At 35.3% G+C, this 19,259-nt stretch overlaps 1 protein-coding gene across 8 annotated transcripts in view; it reads left to right on the forward strand.

Moving 5' to 3' along the window:
• The window catches only part of St7 (suppression of tumorigenicity 7), a 204,132-nt gene that overhangs the window by 25,582 nt on the left and 159,291 nt on the right, over positions 1–19,259 (forward strand). Inside the window, exon 1 of one of the 8 annotated variants that reach the window (XM_042695942.1) lies at positions 9,385–9,775. The exons of 5 other annotated variants lie outside the window; for them this stretch is intronic. In XM_042695942.1, the coding sequence (XP_042551876.1) occupies positions 9,754–9,775 (22 nt within the window). In that variant the 5' untranslated portion in view covers positions 9,385–9,753. Of the gene's footprint in view, positions 1–9,384; positions 9,776–19,259 lie in introns of those variants that run through there. 2 more of the 8 variants (XM_042695943.1, XM_042695944.1) reach the window with 2 other exon arrangements.

Genomic DNA, 19,259 nt, shown 5'->3' on the forward strand with positions numbered 1-19,259 from the left:
CATTTTGCCAACCAATGAACAGACCAAAACCACAAAAGGTCTGTGGTTTTCTAAAGAAATTTTTCTACAGAAGAATATGTGTGGCAAGGTTAGCTTTCTGTTTCTTGTAGAAACTTGGAAACTTGGATTTCTTTTATTCTGATCATACCACAAAGACATTAATTTAAACGTAAATAAAGTGGCTTTTATTTCTGAACACAAACACATTTTAAGCATATTTATTGTTAGATTCATGTTTGTAGAATGAAAATCTTTTTTTTTTTTCTGGTCCTGGGCCTTGAACTCAGAGCCTGGATGCTGTCCCTGAGCTTCTTTGCAGTCAATCTAGCATTCTACCACTTTTTCTGAAAGTTTATTGGAGCTAAGAGGCTCACAGACTGGCTTGCTTTGAACCTTGATCCTCAGATCTCAGCCTCCTGACTGGCTAGAATGAAAATCTTGATCTTTCACCGTTTTTGGTCAGTCATGGGGCTTGAACTCTGAGCTTGGGCACTGCCCTAAGCTTTTTTTTTTTTTTTCCTGAAGGTTAGCACTGTACCACTTTGAGCCACAATTCACCTCATATTTTCAAGTGGCTAATTGGAGTTTAGAATCTCATGGATTTTCCTGCCCAGGCTTGCTTCAAACTGTGATTCTCAGATCTCAGTATCCTGATTAGCTAGGATTACAGGTGTGAGCTACCAGTGCCCAGACATTCTTTCACATTTTTACTAGGTATTTTAGTAGCTTAAGCCATGTTAGTCAAAGCTCTTAATTTTACACTAAGATTAATTAATATGTGTGCTTTTTTATTGATTACTCTTAAATACTTAAAATATATTTAAAACAATTCTTTTCTTTTTTTTTTTTTTTTGTCCGGTTGTGGGGCCTGAACTCTGGGTCTGGGTGCTGTCCCTCAGCATTTCAGCTCAAGGCTAGCGCTCTACCACTTGAGCCACAGCACCACTTCCGGCTTTTTTCTTTTTGCTTATATGGTGCTGAGGAATCGAACCCAGGGCCTCAGGCATGCAAGGCAAGCGCTCTACCACTGAGCCATCTTCCCAGCCCCAAAACAATTATTTTCTGATGGAGTAAAAACATTAATGGTTATAGTAGTACATTCTATATAAAAGTTATTTTTCCTCCCTATAGATATGACTATTTATTGTCAGCTTCCTTGAGGCCTGTGTAAAAAGAGAGGTCCCGCTACTGTCTGAGCCTGTACTTGGGATTGTTGTATTTAGGCATGGTTGTATATGCCTGTAGTCCCAGTTTACTTGGGCAGTGGAAGTAGGAAGAGAATAGTGAAAGGCTTGAGGTCCTATCTGAAAAACAAATCAGTAAATGGGAACATGACTCAAATGGTTGAATACTTGCCTACTGAGTAAGAAGTCTTGAGTTCAATCCCCAGTATTGCCCAAAGCAAACCAAAGCAAAATGTATGTACTTTGCAGTCATTGAAAGCTTGGCTTTTTGTCTATACAGAAAGAGCCCTTTTCTGAAGATATGGGCTTTGGTAAAGTAGATCTTTTATCTGGTTCAATCATGCCTTTGTACTTACTGAACATGATTCTTAACTTCCTGTTGGTTTTCTGCCATAGAAACTGCAATGGTCATGGTATTAAGATTAGCATTAGGGTTTACTCCTCATTTCATAAGGCTTCTTTGTTATCTGATTGGTACTTGATGCTTATTTGTGATAACTTAGAAGTTTTGAGTATGGAGGGCAGAGCACACTAATGGAAGGAGTTGGGCTCATGTGGGAATCCCTTTTGACAATGAAGTCTTCTCACATCTTGGGATAACCTTGGGGGCTCAGTAAACAAATACAGTGCAGAATGACAGAATCTGAAGAGGAAATACTAAGGCCACATGCAGGCTAGCATGGGAAGAAGATGAATGATCTCAGGTCAACCTTGTTTTTGATGGGAGGAGTAAGGGTGTGTGTGTACATAACTTTAAGACATTTTGGGTTAACTCTGATATGTTGGTGAGGAAGATGAGAATTGAGAATGATAGAGAAATGCTGCATTATCATTTCTAAAATGTAGAAAAACAGGATAGGCATTTATAGCTCTGGGGTATCTCTATCTATCTATCTATCTATCTATCTATCTATCTATATTTATACATCCATCTATTTCTACCATGGATTACTCATTTTATTTTTATTCCATTAAAATACATTTTTCAAAACATCCGTGACTTAAATAGAATCATCAAATATAAAGGAATAAAATAAACCATTAAAATGCTACTTTAATAATGGCATAAGAACTTTAAAATTTCATGCCAATAGTACCTGTGAAAGACAGAATCTTATTTCGTGTTACATTTGATAATGACTGTTTCCACATGCTTTTTTAGTTTTGTGAAAAATTATTATTAGGTATTTTGAGATCACTGTTTTAAAAGAATCACAGTGTTAATGTTTTTACTGATTGTATATCTTAGTTATCAGGAATGAATTATATAAAAATGTTTATAACTCAAGAAAAGTTTCCCAATCTCTGTATACAGAGAAGTAAGATGAGCCTCCTTACCAGATGATGTAGATGAGAATCAGAGCTTTTGACTGTCACATATTGATGATGTCGTGGCCTTTCCTAATAGTGATAAAGTATTGACTGTAAGACTGAATGAAATGTATGTTATAAATCTGTTAAGTGACAATATTGAACCCAGAATTTGTAGATTTTTTATACTACATACTTTAGTATTGTATTAAAATTATTAATCAAATTTTATAGTATTGTCAACATTCTAATTACTACAAAAAAGTCTTCTAAACAACTAATAGCATAGCTTCTTATTTTATAACTCTGAGCAGGACTAGACTAAAAGGTAGAGATCTTAGGTCATAGGTATGTTTTAAAAGATATTTCTTACCCGATCCTTCCCCCTCCCCACCAAAGTTGTAAAGTTCGTTTTTCAGCATTACGACTTGTACATCTCATTGTTGCAATGGGTCCACCTATATCCCTCTTTAAACGATTTGTTTTGCCTTTCCCCTCCACAAATTTTACCAACATCAAATACAGTGAAAACAGGGGCTATACTGGGGGAGGTACATACAAAGCAACAAAGAAATCATCTTATAAATATGTTAGAAAGGGTAGGGGACTGGGGGGTATGGGAAGGGATGGGAAGGGAAAACAAAGGAGGAGGCAACAATGCTTGATAAGAAATGTACTCTTTATCTTGCCCATGTAATTGTAACCCCTCTGTATGGTATTTTCATAATAAAAAATTCATGAATCGCAAAAGAAAGATATTTCTTTCACTTTAAATCAGGTAAGTCATCAAGAGTTTTTCACATGGATTAAATATGTATAATATGCTTTGAAATGAATATACATACCCCTTTCAGATTACATGCCTTTATGATACCAGGAAGTAAAATGAAATATCATATGTTCTTTCCACTTACAGAAATAAGACATTTCTTCCCTCAAAATTTAAACCAAATAGTACAGGAATGAAATGGCAACAGATGAGAGACAGTATTTTCTAAGGATGACTTTAGAAGAACAGTTAGAGAGAGAGAGCCACAGTGTTTGCTGCTGGAGTGGAGATAAGCAGAAGTGTGTGGGTGGGTAATGTCACATGGCAGGAGGCTTCCTTGGGGCAGTTTGATTGTCCAGGGAGCCATTTCAGTTTATGGGTGGTAGAGTTGAACTTTGGGAAATGCCCAGTTTCCTGCTTATTGCTTCATTATGGATTATTCAGGTAAAATTAAATTTAAAATATATTTAGCCTATATAGAATTACTTAAAATATAATAATTGAATTTAAATGTAAAAATTATGTTGGTCTATGTGTATTTAAAAAATATATGTCAGTATATTCCTTTCTATACCTAAATTTGCTATATGTAAATTGTGATTAAATGAGGATAAAAACTTAAAGGGATTTTTTTTTAGACGTAACCCTTGTTGTTTCTTCTATTTAGTGTGGGTCATACACATATAGACTTAAACTGCAACCAGTCACCAACCCATGCTTATCCCCTTTGGGCCAAACTGTTTAAAGTACAAACATCTGAGTTTAGGTTATGCTGTACGCAGAATCAAATACATATAGAATAAATTTTATTTCAAAGCTCTGGAACAAAAATTCTAAAATATTTTTTTTAATCTTACGAGGAAAAGAATATAGACACATCACACATTCTCTCTCTCTGTCTCTGTCTCTCTCTCTCTCTCAGTTGTATTTGCTTTTTAAAAAATCCCTTAAGATACTGTAGAACAAATCTATTAGGGATGATTAACTTTACCCATATGATATATGTATGATGCTATGCTGAAGGTGGGAAAGAACACACTTGATAAGCCAATGAAATGTAATTAAATACATAAAATTCTACTGCATGAGCCTTCTTAAAAGTCCACTTTTTTAAAAGTCTGCTTTTAATAATTCCTACCTTCCCACTTCCAATAACAAAAGCATTAATTTTCTCATTTTCCTTTGCTTACATATTATCATTAAAACCCTTCTCCATTGATTTTAGGTATATAATACATATGTATATTCTAAGCTATTTAAAAATTCTCTTAAATGGATATAAAGAGTACTAAGAAAATAAAATTTATATCAGAACAGAGGAAGTAGAAACTCAGTTATCATACTTTCAAAATTTGTTGTGTATGCTATAGAGAGAATACACTGCTATATTTTTGTCCCATTAATAGGTACATTAAATCAGTTGTCTGATGCAGTGGCATGCTGTTTGAATATGTTTTCTATAGCGATTTTACAGACATTTACACATTTTAAAATACAGGTTTATTTGGTATGTAAACTTTAAAGAGAGCAACTGATATTTTTCTTTCCTTAGACAGTGAATGATATGGGATTAGAAAATTTATTGTGCACAATTCAGTATGACCTGTCTTGTACTAATGGCATCATCTCAGCATGGAAGAGATATTTTCCAATAGAAATCTGATACCTGATGATTCAAGAATAATTACTGTAAAAAAGAATTAGAGGCCCCAAACATTCCTGTTTGTCATATGCTTCCTTCTCATAGGTTTAGTATTATTTATGTGGTTTTGCTTTTTTTTTTCTTCCAGTTTCTTTTATTTTTGGCAAGGAAACTTGAACTCAGGGCTTGGGTGCTGTCCCTTAGCTTTTTCGCTCAAGGCTAGGCTGTAGCACTTGAGCTACAGCTTCACTTTCAGTTTTTTGCTAGTTCATTGGAGGTGAAAGTCTCACAGACTTTCCTGCCCAGGCTAGCTTTGAACTGTGTTTCTCAGATCTGAGCCTTCTGAGTAGCTAGGATTACAGTTGTGAGCCACTGCACTTGGCCAGATGTGGTTTCCTTAAAAAGTAAATATTGATCTCCCTTAATCTGGCTATGTTTATCAGTGGGTTTCTAATTTTATCATAATTACTTTGACTAAATTATTTTGAATATTGCTTTTTATCTTTTATTGGTAATTTTATCCTGAAGTTTATGAATGGGATGGCAAAGTTACAAATGAAGAGAATTAGACAGAATGGATACAAAGATTGCTTTGATTTGGGAATGTATTTCATTACTTTTTTTGGAAAGTATTATGTGACTTTTTTATTTTGGAGAGGGACCTCAAATAAGTCCTATTCTTTCATCATTTCCTTCATTGAATTTTCCTTAGGCAACACATTAAATTTGTGTTCATTCTTTGAGCTAACTAGAGAGAACCAGAGCAAACTAAACTTTTGTCAATGCTGGGTCTATAGCTATGGGAATCAAGCTTTACTAAAGCATTTAGACATCCAGAGCCTCCTGGTTACAGAGGCTTCACTCTAGTCAGACAGCGTGATTTATGCCCAGTTTTTTTGGCATATCAGTTATATAATGTTTTAGCATACTGATTCTGTTAAAGCTATCAAAATAGACTACTTGAAAAAAATTAACAGCTGTTTACTTATTCTTAGAAAACTGTGCTAAAAACTTAGAGACCCACAGGAAAATACACATTCAGGTACATATACACTGTCATGTGTGAGCTAAGTAAGGGAGCAATCTAAGTGATTAGGTAAAGCAGGTACTACATAGAGATCATGGCCTCCTTTAGAAAATACCTTTACTGGGCTTGATCACATGGTCTCTTGCATGCATACCAGGCAAGCACTCTATCTCCTGAGCCACATCTCCAGGCCTTTTGCTTGTATTTTGTTTCTGCATAGGATATTTCTGACTTTTCTTGAGCTGCCCTCAAACTTGTAATTCTCCTTCCTTTGCCTCCTAAATAACTGGGATTACAAACATACACCACCAGGCCCAGTTCAGGGACCATTTTCTTATTCTGGTGACGATATCCATCTTTTGGGAGACTACAACATCTTCTATACCACTTAAAATAGATCTTTCCCAATGTTAAAAAAATAAAGTGGTTAAGATCATTGGTTTGGAGCCACACTGCCTAGGTTTGAAGCTCAGCATAATGTTTACTACTATCTGACAAATGGGGAGAATAATGGAATCCACCTCATAGGGTTGATATCAAGATTAAATGAGATAAAACATGTAAAGTCCTAGAATAGATAGGGCCCAGCACATGGAAAATAGTGAATGTTAGCTGTTGTTATTCTTTTCTGTAACAAAAGATTTGTTCTATGTCTTATGTAGTAACATCAATTTCTTCATAGTGATTCAACATTTCAAGAAGGTGAAAGTCATGCTACTTTGAATAAATTGTGGTACACTCATACAAAGGATTACTGTACATCCATTAAAGTAACAAAAGAGCCCTGTCTAGAGGCACACCCTGTAATTCCAACATTTAAGATGCTCAGATAGGAGGGTTCTGAGTTTGAGGCCAGACTGAGGAAAAAGAAATAGAGACAGACCTACTTAAACTTAAAGATCTACTTAAAATCTACTTAAACTATTAATGATATTTTTAGATATGTAGTAATATAGTACCATATATATGTATACCACATTTCATTGTTTAAAAATTATATATATATATATATAAATTACTAGAAAAAGGTATATATCTAGTATGGATGGGTGGAGAGGAGACTTGAACGTCTAACTATATGAGATTTTTACACTGTAGGATTATAGGGTCCTTCAGGCAGGTTTTATGCATTTAATATTTATTTAAATTTATTTATTTACTTCTTCACCAGCATTGGGGCTTGTTCCAGGGCCTTGTGCTTTTACTCATGGCTGGTCACTCTACCACTTGAGCCAAACCTTTAGTTCTAGTTCTAGTTCTTTGCTGATTAATTGGAGATTAGTCTCATGGGCTTTCCTACTCTGGCCCCTTTGAACCATTATCTTCAGATCTCAGCCTCCTGAATAGCTAGGATTACAGGTGTAATCACCAGTGTCTGGACAAAATAATTTCTTTCCCTCTTTCTTTCTTTCTTTCTTTCTTTCTTTCTTTCTTTCTTTCTTTCTTTCTTTCTTTCTTTCTTTCTTTCTTTCTTTCTTTCTTTCTTTCTTTCTTTCTCTCTCTCTCTCTCTCTCTCTCTCTCTCTCTCTCTCTTTCTTTTTTGGTACCAATGCTGGGGATTGAACTCAGGAACTCAGAGCCTTGTGCTAAAGGCTGGGGCTCTACCACTTGAGCCCTTCCACCATTTCTTCATTTCCAAACATTTCCCCCCCTTCCTCCCTTCCTTCCTCCCTCCCTCCCTCCCTCCCTCCCTCCCTCCCTCCCTCCCTTCCTTCCTTCCTTCCCTCTCTCCCTTCCTTCCTTCCTTCCCTCTCTCCCTTCCTTCCTTCTTTCTTTGTGTGTGTCAGTGCTAGAGCTTAAACTCAAGGTCTCTTGCTTTGTTTTTTTTTGTGTTTAAGGACATTGTATATTTTTAAAGCATTAAATTGCTTTGGTTTTGTATTGCAATGAAAGTTGAGAGAGAGAGAGAGAGAGAGAGAGAGAGAGAGAGAGAGAGAGAGAGAGAGAGAGAGAGAGAGAGAATATTGTGTGTGTTTGGTGATGTGGGAGACCTTGCACTTAGGCAAGTGCTGTCACTTGAAAATGCCCCATCCCTGCCCCCCCCTTTTTTGCCTTAGTTATGTTTTAGATAGAGTCTTGCATTTTTGCAGGGAATTGACTTTGGACTGCTATCTTCTTACCTATGCTTTCCATGTAGCTGGCATAACAGGTGTGATCACTATGAATGTCTTGTTAGTTGAAATAAGGACTTACTAACTTTTTGCCTGGGATAGGTTCAAACCTCTATCTTTTGTAATTCTACTTCATGAATAGCTGGAATTACAGGTGTGTGTGACCACACTTGACTGGACACTAGTGTGTGTGAGAGTGTGTGTGTGTGTGTCTGTGTATGTTTGTCTATATTTTTAAACCAGATTTCTTTTTTTTTTTTTTTGGGTCCAGTTACTGGGCGCTGTCCCTCAGCTCTTCAGCTCAAGGCTAGCACTGTACCACTTAAGCTACAACACCACTTCTGGCTTTTTTCTTTTTGCTTATGTGGTGCTGAGGAATCAAACCCAGGGCCTCATGCATGCAAGGCAAGCGCTCTACCACTGAGCCACCTTCCCAGCCCTTAAACCAGATTTCTAACCATTAGGTAACACTTGTATTTATCTAGTGACTCAAGAGACAAGTTGTTAAAATCTTCAATTATTTCTTTGTAGGGTAGATTAAAAAAATAATGTAAGTTATTTATCCATAGGAGTACACAAATAAGTATGTCAACAAAGCTTTAAGGCATCTTAAACTTTTGTAAGTTACTCTGGAAATAATGAAATTCTCAAATGGCAAAATGAAGAAAAATAAATAAAGAATAATGTAGGAGCAATCGATATGCATAAATATATTCCTTCAGCAGTGTTTTCACATTTGAATACTTACAAAATAACTAAGAATGTAATTTCTAACATTTACGAGCTCACTGTGTGCCAAGCAGTGCTGCCTGAGCTCACACTCTTACATTACTAATACGTTTTATGTGATGTAAATTTCCAGGGTGTATACAGTAGTACACATCTTTTCATCTATTTGAAATTGAATATCCATCCTTTGATCTGTCAGTCTGCCACAAGGAAATAATCTTGACCTCTTCTGGTAACACTTTTACAAGTAGATTATTTTTTCTCATTTCAGATATTCTTAATTCCCTTGCAAAGATCTATTTGCTGCATTAAAATACAGCATCCCGATCTGTGTATCTTTGTGATTAGTTGGTATAAGGCCAGCATTTAAAATTCTCTGAGCTCTCTTACCATGCATATCACAGGATGAAGAGCTCTCCTGGAGGGGAACTTATATGTGGTTTTCGGTTTTGTGCATTTTGTGACAAAGGAATTCCCCTTTGAATCTGGCTACTCTCCTGCAGCCTTAGGAGCCTGTGGCTCAAGCAGCGCAGTCAGTCTGTGCAGTGTCCCTGACGTCATCCAGCGTATGCATAAGCCCGGCTATTGTCTTACTGCTACAGCAGGGCTGAGGATTGCAGTATCCGCTGTTGCTGCTGCCTTCAGTCCTGCCCCTGCTGCTACCTGGTCCTGTCTTACTGCATCCTAGGAAAGCCACGTTGGCCTTCCTTGGCCCAGTGGATTTTCAAAAGCAGCCCTTCGGTTTAGGGGGGGCTGTAGGAGATCTTGCCTTTCACTCACACGGGAGAAAACTGGAGCTCGTAAGAGGAGAATCTGGCAGCTGGACACAGCTCGGACTGCATTGTCTGGCTTCATGACCCCTGCTGTGTAGCCAGCTCATCTCTTCACTCTCACACGCACACACTTTCCTTGCTCTCCCCCACCCCCACCCCTCCTTTTTTTCCTTCTAATTTTTTAAAAAGCAGCTTCTGGAGCCAGCCATGTTTGGCACTGAATCTTCATGTAAGTAAATGGATCCCACTTCTCTGCTATTTAGAAATCTGCTCACTGTCATGATTTCATTGACTTGGAGTTCATATCACTTTGCCTTAGGTCTTTAACAATGTTTGTGCTTTGGCTTTAATTTTAGAGGAATTGGTCTCATGAAAGGACTTCACCCAACTCTGTTTTTCATTCTTAAGGGAGGGATGTCAGTGTGGTCCTCTCAGGCCTCCATGAGGGAGATAAGAAGACAGGATCCAGGCACCCTCCCTAGAACATGATGATAATTGATACGATCATGACTGTCACTTCTCCATTGTTGGGGGTTCATAATGGTGCTTAGGCCTTAAAATAGATGCTGGGAGTATCTGAGATGTGATAGTGTTTATATGAAAGAAAAGAAAGGTTTCGTTTTTCATCTAAGGAGAATATCATTACATACCATTCTCTGTATTTTCACAAAAACAGAATGTTATGTGTAGATATAAAAAGAATGTGAAATATATTTATTTTTTAAGATGGATTGTTTTTCACAATGGGTTCAATTTCAGCATCTTGACTAGCATCACTGTTAAGCATCATTGTGTATGTCTTAAAACTTATACAATGAAATTGCTTTGGTGCAGAGCAGGCCCTGTACAATGGACTGAGCAGTTGTAGATACCTTAAGCTTATACCTAGAAAAATGATAACCAACCTAATTGAGAATTATTTAATATTAGGTATAGAATAAGGTAATTTGCTAATGCAATTGTATAAGCTTTTCAGACTATTTTGTCATCATCTCTAAGTAAGGATGGCAGATAAGAATTTCTGGAGGGACTTGACCTGCTGGCCTTAGAGCATGAGAGTGCAGCATCATACTATCTTTACAGTGGACAAGGGACTTAGAGCAGGGAATTTAGGAAATGTATTTCATATGAATTTGTAATTTTACCTTTACTCTGTGATCTCAGGTGTCACTGTGATGTTTGCATAGCTGATGATTATTGTAGCATGGTAGCATGTCAAGAGAGCTATTAATCCTTGTTTCTTTTGTTTCTTAGTTGGCTTTTTAAAAGCTATTTCTATTGTTTCATGGTGGACTCTTTCCATCTTTGTAATGGTTGCATTTTTCCAATGAAGCTCAAGATAGAGTAATAATGAGTGTAATGTCTCACTCAGCATGTAACTATTGTTTATTGATAACTTAAAAATAATAATTATTGATTTTACTTAGTAGTCCATTTGGAATTATTGTCACCCATGAGATAGAATAGATAATTAACTTGAATAGAGCTTCTTCTAGTTTCTCCTGTTACAGAATTTTATGTAGGACCCAAGGTATAGACCAAATATTTATATTGTATACTAAAGAAAAATTGGTCCCATTATTTTGTTTAGCTGAAGATGAGAATTAAAATTCAATGTGGGGAATCTGGATTCTTGAACTAAGGATTTTTCTACTGCCTGGCCTGTTTTTATCAAGCAGAAACACAGTCTTTCTTGATCATTAAACCCTATCTTTTGATAATATCACTACATGGCATGTTTGAAAACTGCTGGTTGTTGCTAGTCTCCATGGCTACCAGATAACTGAACAGAACAAAATGCCATTCAGAAGACAGAACACTGTCTGCAGGTTTTTGGTATTTTTTTTTTTTTTTTGCTTTTAATGAGTATTTTTATTTCTTGCTTGTCACTGGAAGTTCATGGGTAGATTCATATTATAGGGGTGAGAGGGTGGGAATGGACTGCTTTCTTTAGCTAAGGACATAGATAGCCCGTTTCCTTTCAGACTTAAGTAGGTTTTATGTTCGAAAGATTTGATTTTAAAATTTAGAGGCTATTTTATGGATGTAAGACTATATTTAGAATTTGTAGAAAAAGTTACACTTGAAATTTTAATGTATTTAGTATTTAGTAGAAGTCTTTCTAACCACTTATGGTGTTCTTGCTGAACTCACTTAAAAAATAATGTCTTAATTATTTACCTGTGTGTAATGCCGTTTAGGTCCTACATAAGGTTATTTATTTCCAAAGATTTGATGTTTCTTATCCTTGATTTTTGATTGTAACACTTGTGTTGTTTTTACTTTTTAAAATTGATTTACCTACACTAAAATGATTTATGTATCGTAAAATGTATGTCTATGTGTACAGCTCTGCTATTTTGTCTTTGTTTGCACCTGCGGAACCACTCACCAGATCAAAATGCAAAACATTTCTACTTCCTCAAAAAGTTTTCTTGTGGCCCTTCTCACTCAATATTGTTTCCCTCTCTTTGCCAAAAACTAACCACCATTCTGACTTTTTACCTCATAGATTAATGTTGTTAATGGCTTTTTAAAACTTTATTTCTGATGTATCCTCTGCCTACATGAGGAAGAATATCTTCATTTTTAAGTATTGAACTAAGTTGACTTTATTTTCCAGACTTTTATGGCCAGAATTTTATAGTAGCCTGAGTATCACATTACAATATTTTCTGTCTTACCCAAATGACACTGAATAAAATCCTGTCAAAACAACAAAAACTATGATTTAAAGTAAAGTCTTTGACAAAAGATTTACCTGAAAGAATACATTTTATCAGAGTATAAGAATTACATAATGGTGGTAAAAGAACATATCTAACATTATTTAGGCACTCTTCCCAATAGTACATGTTTCATCTAGCTGGACCTGGATCTACATAGTTGTATATCTTGGCCATAATCCTCTGGGCCCCCTTTGAGGTAGAAGTTTTCCTTAGTGTTTGTAGACTAATTGTTACAAAGTGGGAAGTGCACTGACTCTCCAGTGTTCTGTAAATTTGTTATCATCTTTGTGTGTAGCTTTTTTCTTTATTGAAATTTCCCATGTCTGAAAATGGACATATATACTCTTTATTTGCCTTGAGGAAATGCTATTTTATTTCCTGGGTTCAGAAGATGTTTAGGTTAAGAAGAAATTTCTACCAGGAAAATTTTTGAGGAAAATAATTATCAAATGCATATTTGAAGTACTTAATTTGCTTTAGTGATTGTTTATGTTTTAAAATCAATTATATTCTGCCAAATTAAAAATAATTTCCTTCTTATTTTTTTTTTTGGGTCGGTCATGGGGCCTGAACTCTGGGCCTTGAAGCTGTCCCTCAGCTCTTCAGCTCAAGGCTAGCATTCTACCACTTTAGCCACAGCACCATTTCTGGCTTTTTTTCTTTTTGCTTATGTGGTGCTGAGGAATTGAACCCAGGGCCTCATTCATGCAAGGCAAGCGCTCTACCACTGAGCCACCTTCCCAGCCTCCCTTCTTAAAAGTTTTAAGAGGAAAACTTGTTTGTTTATCTATTTATGCAGTAAACTGATGAAGGGAGAAAAAAAGTGTTCATCTTTTTATGGGGTAAGAAAAACTGGTTTGCATTACTGACTTTTGGTTATATCCTTCCTTATAGTGCTGGTTACTTTCTTAAAAAGTAACCAGAATGAGTATGAGGAGCATCTGTTCAATTAGCAGTGAATAGACTCAGGCCTCTTTTTCTATGTTTAACATTTTCATTTCTCAAGGGTGCCATTGAAGGTTGGTGGGAATTCTATCCTTGTCTAATACATTAATTTATCCCCCAAAGCACCTGCTTTATTAGAGCTGAACCTTACCTGCTGAGACAGGTAACCTTTTGAAACAGGGAGACCCTGGGGGAAAACAGTACAATTTAATTTCATTTCTGAACATTTTTTTTTCATGTAATAAAGAGAATATCTAGAGCACTTTGAAGGTGTGTGTGGGGGGGGGGGGGATGGGAAAAGATCACCAAAATACCAGCAAAGTGGAACTACTTGGTAAGACTTACCTATTTGGGCCTAGGGGAGTTGGGGATCTCATCTCTAACTTTAGTATACTCATGTCACATTGATTAGGTAGATAGAATCTGGGAAGAACTTGAGGTACATGCTCAGGGTGATTTATCTGTGTTAGGCTCCAGAAGTTCAGCTGTTTATTTCATTTTATTCTCATTAATGATAAGTGCATTTAGTTGGAACTGACGGCGTCTCAATTTTAATGGATGGCATGTTATCCTTTTACCAAGAACAGCATAATTATTTCAAATTTCAGTCCAATTTTTAGAGAGATATTCAGTGAATATATGCTAGCAATATTAGGTTTTCAAATATAGTAAATAAATAGGTATTTCTTTGATAAAGTAATAGTTACACTTGTATGTATGTAAATAATTAAATTTCACTTAGTGATCTTCTCCTTCCTCTTTCTCCTCCTCCTCCTTCTCTTCTTCTTCCTTCTCCACTTCCTCTTCATTTCACCACCTTCTTGAGTTATTAAGTAGTTGTACAAAGAGGTTACAGTTCTGTAAGTCAGGTTGTGAATACAGTGGTTCTGGGTCAATGTCACCCCTTCCTTCATATTCCCCTATTCCCCACCCCCTGTGCCTACCTTCAATCTACATAATTAAAATTTTACATAATGTACATTGAATTTAACAACTATATTTGAAGGAGCCACACTTTTAGGTGCATTCCAGGGTCTTCTTTGAGCATTGGTGTTATATTGGGATTAAATTTGGATGTTTTGATGTAATGTCTGTGAATCACTTTTGAGGTGTGCATAATGATTGTGGTTATTCAAAAGTGATTGTCACAATGGGACCATGTTTCAAATAAGCTCCTAGTTATTATTATTAAATAATTGTGTTAGAGACTGCTTTTTAAGCTGTTAGTATGTTTGGTAGTATGGGTCTAGGTAATTTAGAAAAACTAGTCATTTTCTTAAAACTATTTCTTACAACTTCTTTCTTATAGTTGGCTGCTAATATTAAGCTATCTTGGATGTTAGATGTTTTCTTCTGACTTAAAACTAGAAGTATTTATGTGCATTATAGAAACTTACCGCAAAGTCTGTACTTAAGCATTCTATATAAAAGAAAAATCTTATTATCATCATATGACTTTAGATAACTAGAGTACCACAGACTGCTAAAGTCACTAGTATGAAGAAATTATTATATGTTACAGGCATTTATGTTGGGAAAGTGAAGTCTGTGTACTTTTTTTATTAATAAGTTTTTTTTGTTGTGAAAATACTGTACAGAGGGGTTACAGTTATTTGAGCAAGGTAATGAGTACATTTCTTATCAAGCATTGTGGCCTCCTCCTTTATTTTTCCCCATCATCCCTTCTCTCCCACCTCCTCACTTTTGATTTACCTCACTATATCATTCTGACAGTGTAAGTTCTGAGGTGAAACTTCCTTGTGGGTTTCTCATTGACATTGCAATTTTGAGAATCAAAGGCATATTTTAAACTCAGAGAAGATTTTTTTCTTTCTGGGTGTTTATATGCTTATTTCACTGGTACTAACATGTCATAAAAATATCCAGTGGTTTCTCATTTTCAATTCAGTATTGGTTTCCCTAATTGTCAGTCTGTAGTTAGTTCAGTAAAGTTATATGTGACTTTTTAGTGATTTGCTGTTTGCACTGTTACACTGGACTAGGTTCATATCCTGTTTAATCTGTGGGGAGTCAATCAGGGAAAATTGCCATATATGGAAACCTTCCACATAGAATCCCTCTGGAGTTACACAGGATATGAATAGGACTTACTGTTGTTATGGGTTCTGAGCTAGAAAAGTCACTTGTCATATGTATTTTTTAAACATTAATAATAGTCACTGCATTGAATTCTGTTTATATTATTTAAGCTTCTAATGTGAAACTGTATGGGACACCAAAATATAAATTGTATTGTCATTTCCTTGAAGAGTATTGATTTCATTCCACTTTTTTCTTAATGAGTATAAAGCACTAACAAGTATACTTCTTGTTATATGTTTTCAACTAGAAACACATAAACTTTGTATTAGCTAGAAGTCATATATATTATGGTGCTAGAATGCTAAACTCTTAACAATTTCACTATAGTTATTTGCATTAAACACAGATTCAGATAATTATGAATGGAAAAAAAGAGTATTCAGTTTAATTTGTCCTGTAGAAGGACAGCAATCACATGCCAGAGAGAGAGAAAGAGAAAGAGAGAGAGAGAGAGAGAGAGAGAGAGAGAGAGAGAAAGAGAGAAAGAGAGAGAGAGAGAGTGCACAACTAGGTACAGAGATTCTGGCTGCCAGTTGCCTGGTTTTAAACCATGGTTTCTACCATGTCCTCCTAGGGCTTATCTATCTATCATCTATGGCCCAAATATGGCTAATTGACTGAACTTTCAGTGTTACGGGTATTGAGCTTTTGGGGCCAGGGCATCTGCATTACAGGAGTGCTTACCCAGGGGCATCAGTGAAGTATCGGTGGAATATAGTGTCTAGCCATGGAAAAGACTAGGAGAAAAAAAGGGGCTATCACATCCTAAGATCTGGTAGCAGACTAGAAGGGATCTCTGAGAAGAGACTGCATGGAACTGAATGCAATGGATCAGATTTGGAAAAACACCAAGCATATTTGTCACTTCTAGTCACTCTTGAGGCAGACATCACTATTGCACAAATGGCTTAAGCCACTAAAATTCAGATTATTTTCCACCTGAAATACTTTATCATGTGTATGTTTTAAGTGAATGCACTAGTCACATAAATGAATCCTTCAGTACACTTATGTGTATGTTTTAAGTGAATGTACTAGTCACATAAATGAATCCTTCAGTACACTTAGTTAAGGAAAAATAAGAATCTTTAATGTTCAAGAAATGTACTTGGAGATATAAACAATATATGTCACATTATGGTGTTCAGTAATGTTGGTGAGTTAATGAGCCAGAACCACCACATGTTTCTTGAATAAACTTTCTACTAATTTAAAATATATGCCCAGAGTTGGCAGATACCTGGCATATATCAAACACTAATATTTAAAAATTAAATGCTATGGAATATGGCAGTATGAAGGGGGTTGATACAAGGTTCCATACAATTTTCTAGGCTAAGAATTTTTTACATTGTAGTGTCAGAATCAAGTTAGAAAACAACTTGTCTTCCCTCACTACAGGAGCAAGTGTTATACACAGAATAAAGTCATGAGAATGTTTATTACTAAGCCCAAATTTTGTTAGTGGATAAACATCAACATATTGATAATTTCCCACATATTATTTGAATATGCCTGATAGAAGGCATATTGCCATTTTAAAGATTATTAAGTCACAATAATAAGTTACTATAATCATTAGTGTTTTTACTGCATGAAAACAGAATAGTTTGCAGTGCTAGTGTAGTAAGAATCCCCCCCACTTCATTTCTCTGTAAGGGTTTCAGACTGTTAAGATCCAGGATTTTTTTTATGTCATATTTTGGGCAGTATCAAGCCTGATTAGTATTTTCTAGTGCTGGGGATTGAACCCAGGGTATCAGACATGGTGGGCAGGTACTCTATGAATAAGCTATAGAGCAGTCCTCATGTTTTCATTTCTCTTTCTCAACAATTACATTTTTAGTTATGTAATCATTTTCCCTAGTGGTTATACCAGCAGCATATGGTCATTCAATTGCTTTATATATCTATCAACACTTTCTATTATTAGATATTTTAATGTTTGCAATTTAGTGGTCATATAGCGGTCTATTATGATTTTAATTTGAAATTTTTTCCTTAAATAAATTGAGTAGCTCTCTACATACTTTATTATTATATCGTTTTAACTCACTAACTTATGTCAACTCTGACATTTAAGAGAATCTTTCTAAATGCTAATAACCACTGATTATTACTTGTATTTTTATGTTAATATTTTATTTATGTTTTGTTAGATTTCCTTAGTCATGTATATATAATTATTTTAAAAGATTTATGAAATTTTTATATAGATTTCATAGTAGCATTGCTTAATCTAAATTTAGATGGTTAGCATTTTTTCTTCAAGGGATTTAATAACTTTACTTATTTTTTTTAAATTGGGAGAGATAGAGTTATCACATTGTGAGGAGGAAATGAAAACACATATGAGTTTATTCTTTGTTGTTTGTTTAGGATTTATACTAGCATGCTTCAGAGATAGTTCCCCCTGTACCAGGGGTATAGTCAACAGCATTGCTGCACTTTTTGGTATTTGTGAATTATGAAAAAATATATAGTACTGTGGTATTAGAACATAGCTAGTATCTCTGCAAGCTTTCATGAAGCAAAGATGGGTGTTTACACTTGATTAGTGTGATATTTTTATTGCTATTATTTTCTAGACATAAAATATTAGAGCTCTGAGAATTTGTGTTTTCATCTGCTGAGAAATTATCAGCCACAAACCTTACTATAGTCTGCTTTCAATGTTAAATTGACCTTTTGCAGCTTCTCTTGTTGAGGAAGTTGGGCTCTGCATAACACCAGCTGTGTGTAGTATCAGAATGGAACAATAATTCAGGCATGCAGAGTATGTCTCACTTTTTTCCTGATATTGTACATTGATTTCTTTTGTTTTCAGACCATTTCAAAATAATGAAAGCAACATTTTCTATTTTTAGTTTAGGTGATTTGTTTTGAGAGTTGGGAGAGGGGAATTCAGACTTCTTATAAAGCAAATAATCTGCAAATTCAAATTTTATGTGTTACATCTCATTTGCTTAAAATCAAACACATTCCTATCATTTAAATTGAGTCAATGTCTTAGTCTTCTACCCTTTCAGTACCATTTGATTATTTAAAGTCCTTTTCAGGTATTTTAATTTTTAATCAATATTTGCTACTAATTAACAATAAAAAAGCAGCTGTTTGGGAATTCTTGAATGTGTTCAAGTAATATCTATATTTTTAGCTTTATACTTATTTCATTGTCCATTCTGCTGTTTGGATATTAGCATTATAATCTGTGGTACTGATTTTTCTTTTTCTGATCTGGTGTACATTTGTGGAGGTCCAAGACTTGTTTTTCAAAAGGTTTTCCTAGAAACTGTTTATTACTATTTGAAAAGCTCATTATTTTACATGCATATAATGGATTTTAGTTGAATTTACCCTCTCTGTTTTTCTTTCCTGATCCACTTCCTGCATTATTATATACAATTTACATTTTTATTGGCTCTCATTATTCTATTTCTATACATGTATATAATGCACTTCAATCATAATCATCCCCAAATATTCTATTAACCATCCCCACTCTCATTCCACATGTGAACACATAGCATACATCACCTACTACACATCAATGGAACTTGTTAATCTAGACAGGAAATTCTTCTGTGTTTTCCTCACTTGGCTAGTTGGACTTCTGTTTGCTTTTGAGTATTGATAGTAGGAATTTCTGAGTAGCAACTGTGCTAGACTCTGTACTGTTTCCTGTCCAGTCACTCTTCTGCACAAACAAGCCATAACCATAATAAACTACCTTCTCGGAGAACTGTTTTGCATAGAGGAGGGTAGGAGCAAGAGCATTTAATAGGATTGCCTATCCCTGGCCAACTGTATGTAATATTCATATACTTTTTGCTTTGGCAGCCTGTTTTGTGTCTTGACATAATAATTGAATAAAATGCCCTGTATTTGGTAGAAAAGCCCCAATTGCTTGAATTTCCCAAGTTTCACTTCTCTTCC

The sequence above is a fragment of the Dipodomys spectabilis genome, unplaced genomic scaffold (genome assembly GCF_019054845.1).
Source record: "Dipodomys spectabilis isolate Male_0828 unplaced genomic scaffold, ASM1905484v1 ptg000197l, whole genome shotgun sequence".
In the NCBI taxonomy this organism is placed as follows: domain Eukaryota; kingdom Metazoa; phylum Chordata; class Mammalia; order Rodentia; family Heteromyidae; genus Dipodomys; species Dipodomys spectabilis.